General features: G+C 42.5%; 1 protein-coding gene across 39 annotated transcripts in view; it reads right to left on the reverse strand.

Annotated features, from left to right (window-relative positions):
• Ppp2r2b (protein phosphatase 2, regulatory subunit B, beta) overlaps positions 1-20,185 on the reverse strand; it is a 427,050-nt gene that overhangs the window by 248,306 nt on the left and 158,559 nt on the right. For 2 of the 39 annotated variants that reach the window (XM_087593339.1, XM_087593322.1), the window contains exons 1-2: positions 11,783-11,964; positions 11,186-11,379 (exon numbers count right to left, since the gene is read on the reverse strand). The exons of 34 other annotated variants lie outside the window; for them this stretch is intronic. In XM_087593339.1, the coding sequence (XP_087449465.1) occupies positions 11,186-11,255 (70 nt within the window). In that variant the 5' untranslated portion in view covers positions 11,256-11,379; positions 11,783-11,964. Of the gene's footprint in view, positions 1-11,185; positions 11,965-20,185 lie in introns of those variants that run through there. 3 more of the 39 variants (NR_073588.2, NM_001402382.1, XM_087593362.1) reach the window with 3 other exon arrangements.

Here is a 20,185-nt window from a genome sequence, read left to right on the forward strand (position 1 = left end):
TAAAGACACGGCTTACTTATATCACAATCATAACAAATTGGCATAATCTGAACTTATAAGATTAAGGAGTAATAAAACTTACGATCCTACTACAGGATGTTATAGAATATCATCCCCAAATTTAGTCCAAATAGAGCAATGCCAATGTAACATATTACATGGACCATATTACGTGTACCATATTACACGTACCATGACATGGTACCATATTACATGTCAAACTGTCAAACACACACACACACACACACACACACACACACACACACAGAGAGAGAGAGAGAGAGAGAGAGAGAGAGAGAGAGGGAGGGAGGGAGAGAGAGAGGCAGAGAGAGAGAGAGAATAACTGAAAGGAATATATAGAATTATTGGTGCTAATTAATCTGGAGCTAAAGGTAAAATTGCTCTTCTTCTAGATTTTTCTTTCCATACTGAACACTCACTAGTATGCACGTACTTGGTTCTCTCTTAATACCAGTGTTTTTCCATACAGCATTAGTCTTACTAGAATACACCCATTGCCACAATCTACAGTGGAAGAGTTGTTATTGGGATAGAGAAAGAACACACACACACACACACACACACACACACACACACACACACACACACACCCCACACACACCCCACACACACACCCACGCACAGACACACACACACACACACATACACACACACACACACACACACACACACCACACATCTTTTGAAAACATTCAGCTTATCTCCATTTGAAACAATGTACTGAAACAGACATCAAGAGATTTAGACACACAGCTCAGGAAGAAAAGCCAAAGTGTGCCAATGCCAGGGAGTTGCCTCCTAGAGTTGCTTTATTACAAATCAGGACCCTGGCCCATGTTTTAATACTTTTAAAATTAAGTTTTGTATTAGTGTACAAAATAATTGATTTCCTTATTCCATTTTTACTCATATTTACTAGTGCGTCTCACTCATATTTGCTCTGGTGTCTTTTCTCATTCCCTCCCCCAAATAGTTTCTCTTCTGCTTTCCTATATTGTGGATGTATAATGTATAATGTAACTTCTTGTAATGTAAATATGTAGATAGTTTAGTCTAGATTTCACATAAGAGAAAGCATGCAAGTTTTATATCTAACCCAAAAGCATGTTTCCTTAAGGACAAACCTAAGTGTGCTTCAATGCTTTCTATTGTACATACCTCTTCGACATCTACTTTCAGTGTCGTATTCCTTATGAATAACTTAATAGGATGAAGATGTTGCTTAGTATTCAATTTTTTACAAATATATAGGTGTTCTCTAACAGCAGTCAGTGAGCTTTTCCTGACAAGGACCAGAATATATGCATATATATACATATATTACATTATATATAATATACAATATATATTACATTATTTTATACACTAACAAAAAAATTTAAAAGTATTTAAAAATGGGTCAGGATCCTAACTTATAATAAAGCAAGTCTAGGAGGTGACTCTCTGGTGTCAGCACACTTGGGCTTTTCTTCCTGAGTTTGTACAGTCTATTGAGAACCAGTAGTATTTTGTTCCCAAACCTCTTGATGTCTCTTTCAGCAAATTTCAGGGTAAATGAAAAAAGACTGGTGTGAAGAGAGAGAAAATGCTTGTTTTAAATGAAGGTAATTAAATGCTTTCAAAACATGACAAAGAACTGCAAAGTTAAATGTAGTAGACAAACCATCAACACCGGCGCGAAGGTTACTCATGAGGTGACCGTGTGCCTGCCCTAGCTCAAGGCGATGAAAGTGCCAATAAAGGTACAATAAAAGTCAATAAAAAGTCTTGCCATAGTGTGTCTGAGGTGTGCAAGAAAATATAGTCCAAGACATGAAATTCACACAAATGTGCATTATAGCTTTCACTGACACTAGTGAATCCTCTTCTTAAAAGGGAATGCTTACTGTTATTGGTGATACGGCTTTGGAGTTTTCTCAATTCTGTGTCACTCAAGGGATCAGACGAATTCTTTTGTGTGTCTAATATAAAAAGAATGTTGCCTTGCCCCCTGCCACATTTTTGTAATTAGAAAACACTTGGCAAAGATAGAAAATCAAAGAGCCACCCGCCCAGGTTACCTTTTGACAATATAGAGCAAACATGGTAGCCGCACATAACCTGGCATGTGTAGTTAACTGCATATGTAGAAGGGCAGAGCATCATCTGCTCAATAGATGGGGAAATATTTTGAAACAAGGATAAGGAAACTTCAGCAGAACCCACCACCACACACGCGCACACACACACACACACACACACACACACACACACACACACACACACACAGAGCACATCCCGCACTAGTTTTGTTTAGTTTTCAATTAGGGGGTATTGCTCTCTACATTGTGACTATGGAGGATATATATTGTGGCCTCCTTGTTTCTGAAAGGGAACAGGGGATTTATAACCCTCCATGCAGTCTTTGGTGCAGAGAAGAGAGTCTATTGCGCCTGTCAGTTCCTGTCATGGCGAGTTCAGTCTCCCTGATTGGCACCTGCTCTTTCCTGTCGGTGAAGCAAGATGAGCAGCACCCTGGTCCCCAGATGGTTGTTTGTCCCACCAGCCACCTTTGCTGCATCCCAGATTCATTCCAGCCCAGGGCTGTCTCCAGCACCCATCCTGCAAGGCAGTTCCTGCCAACGACTTTGCCAAATGGCTCCTCTCAAAGTCATGGGCTGCCCAGACAGACCGGCTCCTCCATCTGCAGCAGCTTTTGGCAGAGAGACATTTCCCTTTCTGGCTCTACCTCCAGGCTACATCAGAGCCTTTTTGCCAGAAGAATGATCTGCCTCGTCAGTAAGCACAGCCAGACCTGGGATTCTGGAGCTGATAGAACTTATGCCTGTGTCTCCTCTCCCACTCCCTGAGCACAGTGTCTGAACATACCCAGATGATCATGAATGCAGACAGAGATTCAATGCAGACACTTATAGCCAATAAACCTACAGATTGTTCCTTCCCTCCCCCACCTCTAATCTCATCATTAGCAGATTAGAAAAACGGAAGCTCAGCGACCAAAAGTGACTAATTACTGTGGCTGGCTTAGGAATCCTACCCAGGGCTTCTGATGTACATCTCAAACTAGTGAATTGCCTTTCAACATTTTTTTCCTCATTCACTTTCAAATTCCTGATAAAAACAGGACCCTTTGTTCTGTGGTTGAACAAGAAGAGTATTTTGGAAAACCGTGTCAGCATCATGCCTTCAGTTGTCAGAAGTCATGGTTCATCCACGGGGAAGAGGTGCTCTATGTTTTGTCAGGCATTTGGAGTCAGGCACACTTGGATGTGATTACCACAAACTGCTTAGGATAAGATAAATATCAGCCTAAGCTATGAAACTGTGAGGGTGATGGAAAGGTACTCTAGAGACCCGATTGTCCATGGTGTCCAGAAAACCTTCTCTAACTACTGACAAATCATTCTTGTTTATGGATTCTCAGGTCCATGCATATTTTAGACACATTACTGCATCCATGGTAGTGGTGTGGCTGATGCTCCCCTTTTTCTGGTCCTGGTGGTTAATTGTTTAATCAAAGGTTACACGAAGAATAAATGCAGAGAAGGGCAGGCCAGAGATGTCTTCTTATCATTCTGCTAACGAATAGCAACTAGCATCTACTCTCATCTTTAAAGGTAATAAGACCAGAGAAGAGAACATCTGCTCAAAAACACGCATATGTTTACAGGAGATCACTATGGTAGTATCTGTAATATAAAAACAGAAGTGGCCTTCCATCCATCCACAAGGAACTTCTAAGTAAACTGTGGGTACAGTCATAGCATCTTTATGTATAGCCGACTAGGAGGCACAGGCAAGGAAGAGTGCTGACATGGAAAAGATCTCTACGACTATAAAAACCGCCAGACAAAACAATGTACAAGTAAAACAGACAATGTATACTCATTTTAGTGAGCAGCCCCATGAGGCATACACCACCTAAGAGTTTTGAGCTTTCTCTGGTCAAAACCTGCCCACCTCTAAACTCCACACAATCCATAGTACCCACACACCCTGCTTCATTCTCTGCTCTTGTCCTAAGTCATTAAAGTTTCTTCTGACAGTTTGACTTCCCCTTCCTGTTGCCCAGTATGGCTCATTCATTCTCCAAAGAAGCCAGTGAATACAAATTAGCCTTTTATGAATTTCACACATGCCTAGCATAGCATCACTCTTAATTCTTTCCTAAGAAACGGAGGGTTCCTGGATCATTTATGATAAAACTTCTAGTGACCGTGCAGAACTACTTTGTGTTTTCAAATGGAGAGCTGAGGTAGGACTCTGAGCTAGATTTTTCTTTTTCTTTTTTTAAGAGCCCCATTGGAAAGGCAGGAAGGAAACTGGGGAGAAGATAACAAGCCAGTTAGATCCTGTCTTCTGGTTACAGACGCTGGAGGAGTGGGTTGTAGACAGCTTTGGCCTTAGGACCTTCATATTTGTGTCCAAAAAGATACTCTAACAACATCTCTGCCACTCTTTCACTGTGGTCCAGGTGCCGATAGCAGTTGTCACTCACTGGTCTTTGCAGATGGCTGCCTGGAGTTTTCATTAGGATTGCCTAAGCTCAGCCCAGAAACTCACCACAATGTTAATGTCTTAGAGTGGGGGTTTGAGACACTGAAATCTCTGTTTATAAAACTCCAGCTAGTTCTTATATCTAGACTGCTTGGTTCCATAAATATTTCATCCTTTTTATATTAGAGAGTGAAACTAATCTAAAGGAGTATGTCAACTATGGACTCTGGCATTGGGTGAGGCAATTTAGCTCCCTCTCAGTGAGAAAATAAAGAGGGCCCAGAAATGTGGTGTGCTCTGTTGGGAAAAGGTTGATCTACTGAACTCAGAAGCAATGATTGAACATAAAGGGGTATCTACCAACAGGTAGAACTCAGTTTGAACTTCCTCCCCCAAAATCCTGTAAAGAAGCAGGACGGTTGGACATAAAGCTATTGGCACAGGCTTGGAACAAGTGTGCTTGCAATACAAATGTATTTTCTGTATGAGTTTGTTCGGTTCTTTGTATCAGAGAATTTATCATTCTGAAGTGACTCTAACACTTGATTAATGCAACCACTCTCCCAGTTTTCACAAGGAGATTAGACTAGTAAACAAAAGAAAGACCTTGGAAAGTGCCTAGGTTAAATCAGTAAACAAAAGAAAGACCTTGGAAAAGCACCTAGATTATAGTCAGTAGGCGTGGGATGGCACCTTCTCTCAGCTTGGTGTCTAAATTGGACCCTTCCTTTCTTCTTAACTGCAAATGCCAGAGTCTTGGGATGTCATTCTATAGCTGTGCTCTTTTCATTGAGCATTATCAATATTTTGACAGGACTGGTATAATAATATTCACCCCGGGGTTCACTGCTATATTTCTGACCAGCACTCATAAAGGGCTTGGGTTTGCCCCTGGGGACCTGGTTGCTAATAATGAATACTTGCTGGTAATTTCAATGCACTCTGGTTATTATGTTGAGTTGCAGAACATTTCCTGTCCCCAGAAAGGTCATTTACAATAGCATAAGGCATTGTTATGACCCTCCTTCCATTTCTGGTTTTTCTGAGAGCTCAAACACTCATCCATATGCATTGGAAGAACCATGCCCATCTTCCATTTGCATACAAATACCAAAGCAATTGAAGGAACTGGAGGCAGCTCTCTGTCTGGTCTGGGACATCACCTTTTATTTGCCCAGTGCCTTTTCTATATCTTCATCTTAGAAGCCATCCTCACACACCTGCTCAGGTTTACCCATCATAGTATCGAGTTCTTGACGCTGCGGCATTTCACTGGGACCTCAGCTTTAAACATGTCCAAACTCAACACATCTGAGACTGGATCCTTTTCATTTTATCATCCTGCTTACACCATGGCCATGTACTATTATTTGTAAACTTTTGATATTTGGATAATTATTCCAATGTGAAGTGCTTTTTGCCATAATTTCTTGATTCCAAATAGGATCAATTTCTTTCTACCCACTACCTCAAATTCTGCCCTGAAATAAACTTCTCATAGGTATCTCATCTATTCACATGGTTTCAATTAATTTTAATATGCACATGCTACCTAATATAATTTAAATATTATGTCTAGGTCTTCTTCTGAGTATCAGAAATAGATAGCTGCTTACTTTAGAGGAGTGCTTCTCAACCTGTGGGTCTCAACTCCTATGGGAGGCCACATAACAGATATCCTGCATATCAGATATTTACATGTTTATTTATAACAGGAGAAAAATTATAGTTTTGAATAACAATGAAAATAATTTTATGTTTGGGGGGTCATCACAACACAAGAAACCTTATTAAAAGGTCATAGCATTTGACAAGTTGGGAACATCTGCTTTAATGTCTCAATGTAAAACTCCATGTGTCACGGTCCTCTTAAAGCTTATCGACTTCTGAAGTCTGTTTCCCGTTTTTCCACATGGACCCCATGTATGTACTCACAGCAAATCTCTGAGAGTTGTCTTCAGTACCAGCTACAGCATTCACACCCAAACCATCTTATCTAGTAAATCCGGTGCAGTCTTTCTTTATAACGCATCTCTAATCCATCTGACTTTCCATGTCTACTGCAGTCACCACCTTTGTACAAATGCTCCTCCGGATCGCCTAGCTTTCCTTTCTATTCAGCACATACTCAGCTTCTGACCTCACCCACTATAGCAGCCAGACTGAGCTTTAGATAACACAAAGCTGATATTTCTCCTCATAGAAATCCTTTAATGGCTTCCCATCCATCTTTGGATAAAGTCCAAATTCCTTTTGAGCAATGAACTTCAGTGTGATCGGGCCCCTAAGTATCTCTTCAGTCTCCCTTCACCCAACATTTTAAGAGGATTCCAAACAGGAAATGAACAAAACTGCTTTAGAGTGACGATCTGTGGGGCCCACTTGGGTTTTATCGTTAACTTTCTACACTCTATCATCTTGCTATCCATTTACCCACTCCTCTCTTCTTCCATTAATCATGCTTGGTTTTGGTGTATTCCCAATTAATCAAGATTCCACCCTCACTTTTTAAAACACCATTCCCATACAGTCTAGCTATAGTCATGTCTCTATACCTTGACTCTGTCAGATGGTACTGAATCTCTGAGTTCCTGTACCTATTGCCCCTTCTACTTAAAACATCTCCAACTCTTGCTAATGTAGATCTCATCATTGAGTTCTTGACTTAAACTGCCAAATGATAATCTATCCTTGGGTTCCAACCTAGATTACACTCATGTTCTACCACATGTATGTCCTACATATTGACTTGCTAAATTAATTATCCCTGATAGACCAGGCACCTTATAAAGTCAGAGGCGATGCATGTATTTTTTTTTTCTTTTTTTCGGAGCTGGGAACCGAACCCAGGGCCTTGCGCTTGCTAGGCAAGCACTCTACCACTGAGCTAAATCCCCAACCCCGCGATGCATGTATTTAAACATTATTGTTCACATCTGCAGAAATCCAGGTGGTATTTCCAAAAAAACTAAAGTCAGAGTACACCAATCACTAGAAAAAACTACACTGAGCAGTCAACCCACTTCTTTTCCTTTTCTTTTTTTAAATGATGTGTAAAAAGAATAGTTTTTCTTTAGACTTCTGGGGTAAGATGGTGCTTATCGATGCCAAGATATAACCGGCAATTAACTAGTAATTAAGAAAATTGCTAAATGATGTTTCCTGGCTAGAGGATCAGCCAAGAGAAGAGTGGTGGCTTTTGTCATATCCCTAATATTCCTTCTCCTCCAAATCACCTCAAATCAATATATAGCCTAAAGCGAGAGAGAAAGTTTGGTAAACAAACACAGCAGAATACCAACAGGTACAGTAGATTGGGGTTGATTTGTGGTAGGCAATATCCTGAATGCTTTGTCTGTATCAACCCCCCCCCCCGGCATAGGTTCTAATATGACTCCCATTTTACAGCCAAGAAGACTGAGGACAGTAAAGTTATTTTAAAACATCCCGTTTATGGCCCTAATCCGTGACCTCATTTGGAAGTACAAGATTAATCTAGAAAACCCACAGGCTGCTGTACTGAAGTCAGCTGTTTGGATTACTCCAGTAGATGCCTAAAATGCAGAAAGAAATTCACATTTAGATCTGAGAGATCCAAAAGGTGAACCTTTGGTTAGAGAACCTTGAGTCCCACATCTGATCAAGCCAGCACATTGACTTTATGTTGTGGCCACCCCAACTCCATCCTTCCTTATATATCACCCATGTGCACATTTAAAAATTACTTTTGGAAGAAATTCTACTCCAGACAGAAGCTTAGCTCATACACCCAGGAAATAAACCATTATCATCTTTCTGCTCACAGGAGGCAGCACACATGGGCTTTAGGTACAGTTTCTAGCTCAAAGACTAGACTTTCTTAAAGGGATAACCTTGTAACTAGTCTCTAGGCCTGGTGTGGGGGAGCTTTGGTTAACATCCCACTCTGGGTATGGGGAAGTGCACATAGAAACTCAGAGGAGAGCTTGGAGTGGAATTTGCCCGATGGATGGATAAGACAGAAAGGTAGGAAAAGGCAGGAGAGGGCAGTGACTGTGATGGCCCACATCAAGGGAGGGAGAGGATGAATGAAGGGAGAGAGGGGGAGAAGGGGGAAGGGGGAGAGGGGAAAAGGGGGAGGAGGAGGGGAAGGGGAGAGAGGGAGGGAGGGAGGGAGGGAGGGAGAGAGAGAGAGAGAGAGAGAGAGAGAGAGAGAGAGAGTGTTCTTTCACAGCATTTGCATTGCTCTTAGCTAGGTAAACCTGCCTACAGCTACCACTTACAATGCAAATTGAGTTTAAAGTCCTTCACAGTAACTACACTGCAAACCCCTTTCAGCTTTAAATAGAATGCTGCAGTGTAGGTTGATCAGAGCAAAGGGAGAAACATCTGAGAAAGCAAGGAGGGGAGTTTAAGGGAAGATGCCCTGCTATGTTTGGGCAGGTAAAAGTGTAAAGGTAGGGAGATAATAAAGGAAACAGAAAAATAAGTCTGTGAAAGGACCCAGAAGGGAATCCATCAGGGAGTTTAAACTGTCAAGAAAAAGAAAAAATAGAAAAAACCCAAATAACAACAACAAACAAAACAAGAACAACAATAAACCCCAAACTTTTGGTGAGGAGAATTCTGTCTAATTGGATTTGGTGCTCTCCCTGGGCATGCTGGTTCATCAGAAGGGGTGGGAAGACTCTTTCCTTACTGTCTGAACACATACTCCATGAAATGCAGAGACCAAGACTACTAGAGAACTTCTTGCTTTGTCAAGCTTCTGCTCCATTTCTCCCTCTTCCCATGTCTTTACTAAGACCAGGTACAGGGGTGCAATAGATTGATTCATATATATCAGAAAAGGTTTAAAGCTCTTTGCTAAAAACCCATGCTTCATTGTTAAATATTCACCCCCAAAATTAGTATTCATAAAAATGCAATTAAATAGGTACCAAGGTAGTATTGGAAACAATAAAGGATGCTATCTTAAACTTCTTCCTTCTGCAAATGACATTCCTATACACCTGGTTTCAATTTAGTCACCTCCTTGGTTTGTTAGGTTTTCCCTTGCTTGCATAATGTAACAGAAGAAAACAGGAGGGTAACCTTTCTTTGTAGTCTCAAATACAAAGCTCCTTACCCACCACAAAGCTAACAGATCCGAAGACTGACCTCTCTGGTGGATGGCATGCCTAGATGTCATTGCTACCTGGTCATGCTCAGTCACAAAGCACAAAGACTTCTAATCACACCACTGCTGTGGAAATATTTTTAAGAATCAGCAAGAATGGTATTCATCGTGGGGCAGAGATGGGTGGACCATCTTTAAAAAATCATCTCTAAGGTTTCAGAGCTTACAGTGTGTCTGGGTACCATAGACATGTTGGGCTTGCTGGTCCCCAGACATGGTAATGAATACGAAAGTATTTTCAACAGCACTTGGGATTCTTCTGTCTAAAATTTCCAGAGATCTTTGCAGAGGGGGCCACCATTATCCCCACCCCTACATATGAGTCTTTTTATTTCCCTAAGAGCTGGCACTTTTACTTGATCCATGGCATTCTTCTGATGTGATTAAATATTACAGAAATTTTAGCATTCTAGAAGAAGAAACACGGGCTAACATGCCTTGCTGCATTTTCCCCAAGCACTTTCCCACGCGTTTTCTCACATGGCCATGGCCATAGGTCAATACAACACTTCCTTGCCGAAAATCAACATCTACAGGTAGAAAATAAAGCTCGAATGCAAAAGTTTTGTCATTCAAATAAAACTAAAACGTTTTTACTCAGTTCATACACAAAGGGCAGGAAGCAGTCCACCTGCTGACTTTCCCTGACTGCCTGCCCAGCATTTAGGCTGATGTCAGAGCGAGCTGGCTGAAAGGAGAGAGAGCCAGCAAGCGAGAGAGTGAGCGAACACAATTTCACCTCTTGGCAAAGCTCAGCTCGCTGAACCCTCCTGCTTTCTGCTGGCTGTTGATTCAGCAGAAAGTACTGCTGCAGAATTCATAATGGTGATTTTTAAAGGCCCCATGGATCCAGATCCCAGTTGCTCGCCCCACGTGTCAGCCTCGTTCTCTCGCCGCGAATCATGATTCCCCAGCTACCTTTTAAAATTTTCTGGCTATCGTACTTTCAAGGGGAGAGGGCTCCCCCACTTTTGCTAAAAGGCCGTTAGGGGGTTTTGATTGTCTGAGCAGGTAAACCAGCGAGCCAGAGAAATGAATGGGCAAGAAATGAAGCTATATTCTTACTGCAGTCACCGAGAGCCACACATCACTGTACCCAGAGAGGGGTGGACCAAGGTCTCACTGGGCCCCTCCCTTCTCATCTCAGTCCAAGATTCTTGTAAGCGTCTTGGGACAAGAAGGTGTCATCTGCTTCGTTGGGATCATCTGCCTGGGAGCCGCACCCTGAAAAGCCTCATCCCTAAAGGCCATTTTAACTCCCGGGAGCACCTGGTCCACCTGCTGCTGAACGTGGGGCACCAGTGACCGAGAGCCCGAGCCTGGATGGATGTGCCTTACCCCTAACCCCTCTGGCGGCTTGGGTGAGAGCCTAGCCTGAGCCTCCGCCCAGTGCTCCAGCCCTAGAGCCTGGAGGAGTCTCTGCCACTAGGCGCCGGGCCACTGGTGAAGCACAGCTATCCGCAACTTGCACCCGACCCCAGCGGCGGAATGCGGCCGAGCTGGCATTACCTTCGGTTGCATAGCTGTGGTCGCGCAGGAAACTGTTGTTGATTTTGCGGGTATCAATGTCCTCCTCCATTGACAGCAGGCTTACTTGCGTGGGAACCAGAAGCCGGCAGACAAGTATCCATGATCCCACCCCGCAGCCAGTCTCACAGGAGAGGGGGGCAGGGGAGCCAGTGGGACTGCACCATGGTCCAAGCCTGAGGAGGAGACGGGGAGGCGGAGAGAGAAGAAAATAAAAACCCGGCAATGGAGCTGTCACCTCCTCCACTCGGTTCTCCGCGGATGCGGTGGCTCCTCCCGCACGGTGCGCTCACTTCAGCTCCAATTCCCAGCGAGGATGCTGCGCCTGCCTCCTCTGCCTCTGGGTACCAGGAAGCTCTGTGTCCTCCACGAGGGGTCTGGTCCTGCCCGCCCACCCCGGAGACGTTCCCGAGTAGGGCTGGGGAGATGCCCAACAGGTTCCCCTTGGCAGGCAGCGGCTCCAAAATGCAAAAAATAAGAACCCTCCTCCCCCTGGGAGAGCGGGCAGCCGCGACAAAATGGTGCCTTTCCGGACCCACACTGCAGGGGCGAGATGGCAGGGGCAGGATTCAGGCTTGCCTTGCTGAGATGAGGGTGCTGGTCCCACGGGAGGGCGGCTCCCGCAGACGGGGGCTAGGGAAGCTGGCGGGGAGCTAGGCAGGGCGCTGTGGCCGGCGCCAGCGCTCTCACCCTCACACCCACAGGGGCGCACTCGCAGCTGCTGCTGGTGCTGCTGCTGCTGCAGGAGGCTGGAGGCGGCTGGTGCATTAAAAGCGAGGCTCCTCCCAACCGCGTCAGCAGCCCCAGGACTCTTCCCCAGTAGCAGTGGGAGTCCAGGCAGAGGCTGCGGCTGCTCTCTGCTGCAGAGGGGTGCAAGCAGCAGCCAAGGACACCTGGACAGCAAGTGGGAGCGTGCAGGTTCACTGAAAAGAAAAAGGCGTGGATGAGCTGTTCCAGTATCTCCCCTCTGGTGCCATACAGCCAAGGGTAGGGGCTGGCTTGTGCTCAGAGGCTCTTAGCTCACTCATTTGATCCTGACGCCTGCCTGCACTTCATTCAGGACAGTATTTAGTAGTAGGTTCCTTTGGGTAGAAGTCCGCATCTAGGTTCCTTTTGTTAACCGGATATGATGTAGACTGCCCCTTGTTGAAGTTCAAGGGTGAGGTCAGGAGCTCCAAGCCTGGAGAGAGCTAGAAGAGGAGCTTATTCAAAACTTAGCCCTTCAAGCTTGGAGTAGAAAGCAGAGCAGGGGCCAGAACTTTGATACTGCCATCATGGTCGATTCCTTTCCAAGCAGGCTAACATCTGTGAGAAGCTGGTGTTCAGAAACGTATCAGTGTCTACAGGCAGAGACAGTCTGCACAGTACAGGGCTGAGTTATGGGTCAATATACCCAGCCTGAAGAAGCACACTCTCTGTAGCCCTTTGTGTTTTGTTTTGAACAGACGGGTGGAGCTTCATGCTCAGTTGTTCGGACGCCTTCTGTGTGCCCTCAGTATGCTAAGTCCTTGAATGCAGAGAGGAGGCAGGGACCAAGGTGAACCACTATGATCCAGATGGAATTTAAGGGCACAAAAGGGGGTACCCCGTCTTCTCACTTCAACTCAGAGGAAAGGCAGGGTTCACTTTCCAGTCCACATTTCCCCAAATTGCAAATACTACATTTGAAAGAGTATGATATCGATGCTGTTATGAAACATAAAATAATTCAGTGGCGCAGTTCAAACCACTAGATGAGCAATTTGGAGAAGAACTTTCCTCATGAAGTACTGTTCATTTCTATGGGTGTCACTGTAGGGAGAGACATCAGCAAATGTCTTGCTCAGTTAAGCTCTGCGAGTTTAGCCAGATGGGCCCTGAGGGACCCGTGAGTTAATTATATACATACAATGAATGCTTCAGCTAACACAATTTAGAAAGTATTTGAAGTTCCAAAACGGGCTGGGGGGGGGGGGCAAGTCCTTAACTGAGGCTGGGAATTGCCACTAGGTTTCTAAGAAAAAAATAGATGTTTCTGGTGGGTGGAAAATGGTATTGTTTACAAGTCCAAAAAGTAACTGCATCTCTTGGGGGGAAAGATAGGGCGGAAATGTTTCCCCACAATCAGGAGTTGAAAGGCAAGCTTCTAGTAGATTCCACTTTACTTTCATGTGGCAGTTAAGTCCTACATGGTTGTTTGATTGTTTTTTCAAAGGCGATGTGTGAAATTCAAGTAGCAGAGAAGACTTGGTACAAGCTTGTTCAGTCCACTTGAGTATTGCTTGTCCGAGTGGCATCTTCCATGTCCAGCTGGGTGCCTCACGGAGGCTGTACAGTCCCACAGTCCTTTCAGCTTCTCTTGGAGATTAGCATATGGTAAGGAAGGATCAGAAAGGAAAGATAAGTTCATCTCTGGGTGCATCGTGACGCTAAGATGTCTTGCCTTCAGTTGAAATGATTTTTGGCTGTGGCAGCAGGGTTTAGGACATACTGGGAAATTCATCCCTTGTCTTTATAGGACATGGTATGGATTGACATAGAGATGTATAATGGACTAAGAGGGCTCACGTTTATTGGCCAGACTGGGTTTGAGGAATGTTCCCTAGTAACACATGAGAAACATAACCTTTCTCCAGCCTCTAAGTCTACTAAATTCTTCCTCTGGCATTCCCTGTGGTATTCTGCCTTCATTTGCTCAACAATACATAAGACACAAGAAATAAGAAGGCAAATGAGAAAGGTTCCATTTCTACTCATGAAGAGGATTTCACAGTTCTGAATGGAGACTTCTATTCACTGAAATCATACCATAAACCTCCACTATTCTTTATTTTCACAATTAGTTTTGTTCTCTTCATGATTCTTTATTTTCCAGTATTTTATTATTATTGTCAAATATTTTCATCATGTATCTAGTATTAGGTGCCTGCCACTTAGAAGTTGTTTGCTCATATTTATTGAATCGTTCTATACAGTGAACAAATAAGTAAATTACTGAATATGATTAGTGGTATTTAGTCTTTTGCTACTCTAGTCATGCTAAAAATCATGAAAAAATTTATTGCCCATTTTGCAGAGATTATAAGTATAAGTTAGCTTATAATCTCTACTGCTATGGGAAAAATTGTTCCCATTGAATCCTATATGTATGAATACCAAAATTATTTAACATTTGACATATGCTAGGACTGGAGTAAGTACTGGAAATACAGACAACATGAAACTGTTCTTTCTTTCACAGAAGAGAGTGAGCTTTGAGAAACTACACATACTATAATCAAGCCAGTTGTGGTGAGTAGAAGTAGAAGGAGCCTAAATTCAAAGTTAGTATGGGCTACACCTTTAAAAGGGGGATGGAAAGATAGTTCATAAGATGAAGGTGCCAACAGCCAAGCCCGATGATAACCTGAATTGGTTCCCCAGAACTCACATAATAGAAGGAAAAAAACTGACTCCTGCAAGCTGTTCTTTGACTTTTTTTTTTATTGGATATATTTCTTTATTTACATTTCAAATGTTATTCCCTTTCCAGGTTGTCCTTTGACTCTTACATGCATGCTCACACAAACACAAACACGCACTTGCGCACACACACACACACACACACACACACACACACACACACGTGCAAGCAAAGTATAATAACAGTTTAAATCAACAGACCATAGCATAACATCAAATATTAGATGATCTTCATCTACCTATTACTGTGTCCTTGAGCAGGTTACAAAATCTCACTGAGCCATAGACTGGCTTACCTATAAACCAGGGAGAAAATGGTACCAATTTCATAAAGTCACTGTGAAAGTAAAACAATACAGGAAAAGAATACACTGGTATTACTTTGAGGTTCCCTTTTATTTTCTGTCATTCCTACTATTTTGATTTCTAACAAATATGTGTATCAGATACTGACAAGACCGTCCAAGGTTTTACACATCAATTCATGAAATAGTTGGTCTGTATCATCATGGACCTCACTGTCTAATTTATAATTTAAATAGAGGAGGCTACATGCTCCAAAGAGGGCAGTAGAGGGCACTGTGAAAGGCTGACTTAATCCAGTCTTGTATCTACACAGTAAAGGCCAATTACAAATACACAGCTTTCTTAAGTTACCCCATTCAGCATGGTAGCATGTGGATGTATCTTTATTAATCTCAAGCTTGTTCTTGGCCCCCTTCCCCAACACAATTCTCCCCCACTTGCCTGGCCAACCTGTGCTTCTGACACTTATTGAGATCTTTGAGCACAACCTGTCCAATTAATACATTAAACAACAACAATTTTATCAAATCCTTTTAGTCTAGAGAGCCTTATTGTATGTTTCAGGTGTCAGGTGACCCTGGTTTGTATCCCCGCTCAGACATTTATGAATTCCATGAGAGTTGACAGATAGTTTAACTTCTTTGAGCTTCTGTGTCTGCAAAGCAGGGTAGAGCCCTAGAAGCCACTTCACAGGGTTGTCAGGTATCTTCACAGACAATGTAAGGAAAGCACTTGGTCCAGGCTTGGACCAGAGCCAGACCCCATGGGATGAACAATGGTTCTCTCTCAGCAGTGTTTCATGGAGACTTCTGTCTGAAGAGAACTAAAGCGACACTACAAGTCAGTCTTCATGGGAACATGTGACCCAGAAACCTGAGTTTGATAACCTCTGGCTGTCTAAATGAACTACTTAAAACAATATAGACTATGTTTTAGTACCTTGTAAAGGATGTCTATAAGCTATAATGTTAATACAAATATGAAGAGAGAGAACTTCCAACTCTTGATGCTCATTGTGGCTGCAGATCTAGCTACGCTTCCCTGTGGAGGAATCTCCAGGATCTCTAGTCCTCACTCTCTGAGGTGGTTTATGCGTCGGCTACCCAGAGACTGGCATCTTGAATTTCAAGCAAGTTTGTAATTCCTTTTTGCATATACTGCAGCATGAATGATTCTTTACATGGCATTTAATGCAGGAAGAGAAAGCAAAGCCTCTTGCCCTCCCAGTGCCATATGAATTTTAGATTAGGGAGTTCTGTGGGCCAATGTTGTGTAGGATGCATACCTCTGTCCAGCTTTGCAAGACACCCTGATGCCCTTGTAAAATCTGAAATGTGCTCCGTGAGACCATTGTAGCAAAGACATCACAAGTTTCTTTAAAATGGCAATATAAATCAAGTTGCTTTGTCAAATGTGAGAGCCTGTCTCTGAACATTTACCAGCAGGCCGACAGAAACTCACCACTTGCTGAGGTATCTGTATAGCCAACCTTTTGCACCCTCCCTGTTATCTGCACAGCGTTCCCTCTGATTTCTCAATACCGTACTCCCAAGTTGAGTCAGTTCCAGAGCACTCCGTTATCCAAGGAACTTCTACGATAATAGTAAACAACTCTTAAATTCCTACCTTTAACACAACCATTTCTCATATTTATCAGAAAAACCCTGATGAGTTCTCTGATTCCTTTCAGGCTGGATATAAAGCTGTCATGATAGACCCTGAGTGATTGCTTCTAGAAGACTCGAACACCTGACAATGTAAGGAATGCTGGTCATGCCCACTCTCAAGGAATCTTTCTTTTCTTCTATCCTGGCTCCATAGATTCCTTATCCTTGCCTTTTATAAACCTAGGTGTGAAACAAAACTGTCTACAAAACATTCATCAGCAGCCTCTCTTCTTGTCTACATGGGCACTGATGTAATCAGAGCAAAGGTACAGAATCCCAAGTCCAGATCTGTGGGCCAGAAAGAAAACAGCATCTTAACCAGGGCCTCAATCAGTGGTTCTGGACTTAAAATAGGCTGCCTTGTATTGGGGTTGTTTTAATTTGTATCGTATTTATTAAGTATAAGTGATGATCTCTAAAACCAATTAATCAACTCTCCGGGGGCATTGTCTAGCGCCTGATTACTGTACTCAAAGCAAAGCTTTATTATAATTTATAAACAAGAATATATATTAGAAAAGAACTTTTACATCTAAAATGTATCAAATTATCACGTATAGAAATAATTCTTAGAAAATAAGTTGTAGTTAAAAATTTTAAATATGAAATTATTTCTGAGTCTTATTTGAGAAACGGAGACCAACTTAAGCATCCACTCACAAAGTTTGTCGGCCTAATCATGGTGTCTTTATACATTGAGCAAGTATTGGGCTATTGACACAATAATGGCAGATAACATTTAATAGGCACCAGTGCAGTAGGCTTTTCCCCCATCTCGCTGAATCCTATGTAGAGTTCCTAAAGTAAGCTCTATAATTATCTCCATTTTACTGAAGATAGCAGAGTTAAATAAGGTAGCTGTCAAAGAAATGGGAGTCCAGCTCAGCCACATGTGGTCTTTGAAGGCCATGTACTTAATCACTGTGCTTGGAGGTACGCAGGGGAGGTGGGATGCGATCCCCTCAAGGTCTTTTCTAAACCACCTGCCTTTAGATTCTGATTCATGCCTCATTATATTCTGTCAACTGAAAATCACAACTGTTGGGCTAGTGAGGATGCAATAAAAAAATCTTACTGTTGTGTATTACTGTAGGACTGTAGTGTGCATCCACCCAATGTCATAGTCACTCAAAGTTTAACCATTTCCACATGACACAGCAATTACCCTACTGCATATACATACTTGAAGGAAGGGAAGCACAAAAAGCTTGCACGTGACTGTTCATAGCAGTATTATTCAAAATAATCCAAAGGTTGACACAACACAAATGTCCATCAACTAATGGACACACACACACACACTCACAGACAGACAGACTGACAGACAGACACACACAAACACACACACACTCACAGACAGACTGACAGTCAGACAGACACACACAAACACACACACACACTCATAGACAGACTGAGACAGACAGACACACATTCACAGACTGACAGACAGACACACAATCACAGACAGACAGACAGACACACTCACAGACAGACAGACTGACAGACAGACAGACACACACTCACAGGCAGACTGACAGACACACACACACTCACAGACAGACTGATAGACACACACACAAACACAAACACTGACAGACTGACAGACACACACACACACACACACAAACACTATTTAGCAATAAAAGGCAGTGAACTACTAATACATGCTATGTCAAAGATGAAACCTAATAAAACTACAGCTGGTGAAAGAAGCCAGACGAACCCCCATTTTTGTGAAATGTTAATAGGCAGATCTGTAGGCAGAAAATAAGACGAGTGATTGTCAGGGGCTGCTACAGGGTTCAGGAGCTCTTTTTGGGTAGTGGAAGTGTTCTAAAATTAGAAAGGGTCCATGGATAGTTACATAACTGTGAAGATCCTGAAAACCAATGAAAACTTTCAAAGGTTCAAAGGTTAGGTTTTAGGACATGTAAGTTACATCTTAGAGTTGTTCCTAAAAGATGAATAATAAGCCATTGTCACCATTACCTGCTGTCACTACTAGGGTGTATGCTGTATCCTCCTCCTGACTTACTAGCACAGAAAAACTAAGAGCATCTAATGGCAAAGGCAATTGTCAATATTCCACCACGAACAGAGTAGAAAGCAAATGAAGCTGCACCCAGTTTTGGGCAAGTAGATAAACATGTCATGGCTATGTGGAGTTTTTATAAGTCCCCTATACCCTGGTGCTTTATAAACAAAAGAAAAGAAAAAAACTTACAATGTATCATTTTTTAGTAAGAGAAAAATAAATTCTATAAAATACTTTAGAAGCAGAAACATAGTGTTGGAAAGAGTAGATCAGCCCTTGCTGAGGGAAGTCTAGACAAAGTTGGTCTGGAGAGATGCATGTGATCAGCAGACGGACACTGCACTGTGCCTCAGAAAAGCCATGCAGGCATTGCTCACCAATTTATAGCTGTCACATCAAAAAGTTAAGAAAGCATTCATTTTAATAGTCATTTTAAATATTTAGTTTTATAAAAACAAAGTTGGTTTAAATACATTATTCTAAAATATACAATTTCTATATGCAATCAATTTAAATGATTTATTAATTACAAAGTTACCTTTCTGTGAAACAAATCTTTGAAAACTGTTTTATACTTAGAGATGTCTCAAAATTGGCTATAGTTCTAGGGGCTAAATAACCCAATGTGGCAGTGTTTCCCTGACTGGACAGCAGGGTGCAGAGGAACTGTTCCCAAAATGCCATTCCGTCCATAACAAAACATTTTAACATATTCTTCCAGAAGCACACAATTATTCTCCTAAGGAATAGAATTAGAATTTGATGAACCTCAAAATTATTTCAATCCATACAAGCAAAATGTGAAGACATATACAGCCATTCCCATATACATATATTATGCAGAATAGACAATTTGAATGCAATTTTCATCTCTTTCTAAAACTCTCAAATTGAATGAACAGAATATCAAAAGACATTAAAAACTACAAAAGGCCCTATACATCATACCATAACCCATATCCACTCTCTGGTGGTTACCCTCTAAAAGGCCAACTATTTGATTGAATACCTTTGGCTTGAATTTTGCTCAGCAACAAAGCCCAATAGCCAGAGGTCACCACCCAAGAAGGAATTTTTGTGGTTGTGACTCTAGATTCCTTTATGGTTAAAGCATGGCTTCCACGCATAGGAACAAGCAGTGCTTCCTTAGATTAGACTGGACAGCAGGGTTTTGTGATCCCGTGATCAATGGAAGACTCTGATGAACTTTAGGATTTGGTTCTTCATTGCCTTGGAGACACCTATATGACAGTTTTAAGTGTGCAACTGCACACATCCTTCTTCTCAGGGTTCTTTCCCCGCTCATTCCTGTCCACCATTTCTCTGAGTCTCCAGCTGCCTGAATGTTAACTCCAAGACCCCTTTGATGTGTAGAAGCCAGAGTTCTGGACCTCACGATCCACAGTCCTTTCCTCAGCTACCATCCACACAATTATACAGTCCCAGATCTGAACTTTCAGCAGAGAGCTCTTCCCTAGACAATCTTAGTGGCAAGTGGACATTTCCCTGGGTGCCTTTGATGCATCTCCATCC

This window comes from Rattus norvegicus, chromosome 18, assembly GCF_021556685.1.
Source record: "Rattus norvegicus strain SHRSP/BbbUtx chromosome 18, alternate assembly SHRSP_T2T, whole genome shotgun sequence".
Lineage (NCBI taxonomy): Eukaryota > Metazoa > Chordata > Mammalia > Rodentia > Muridae > Rattus > Rattus norvegicus.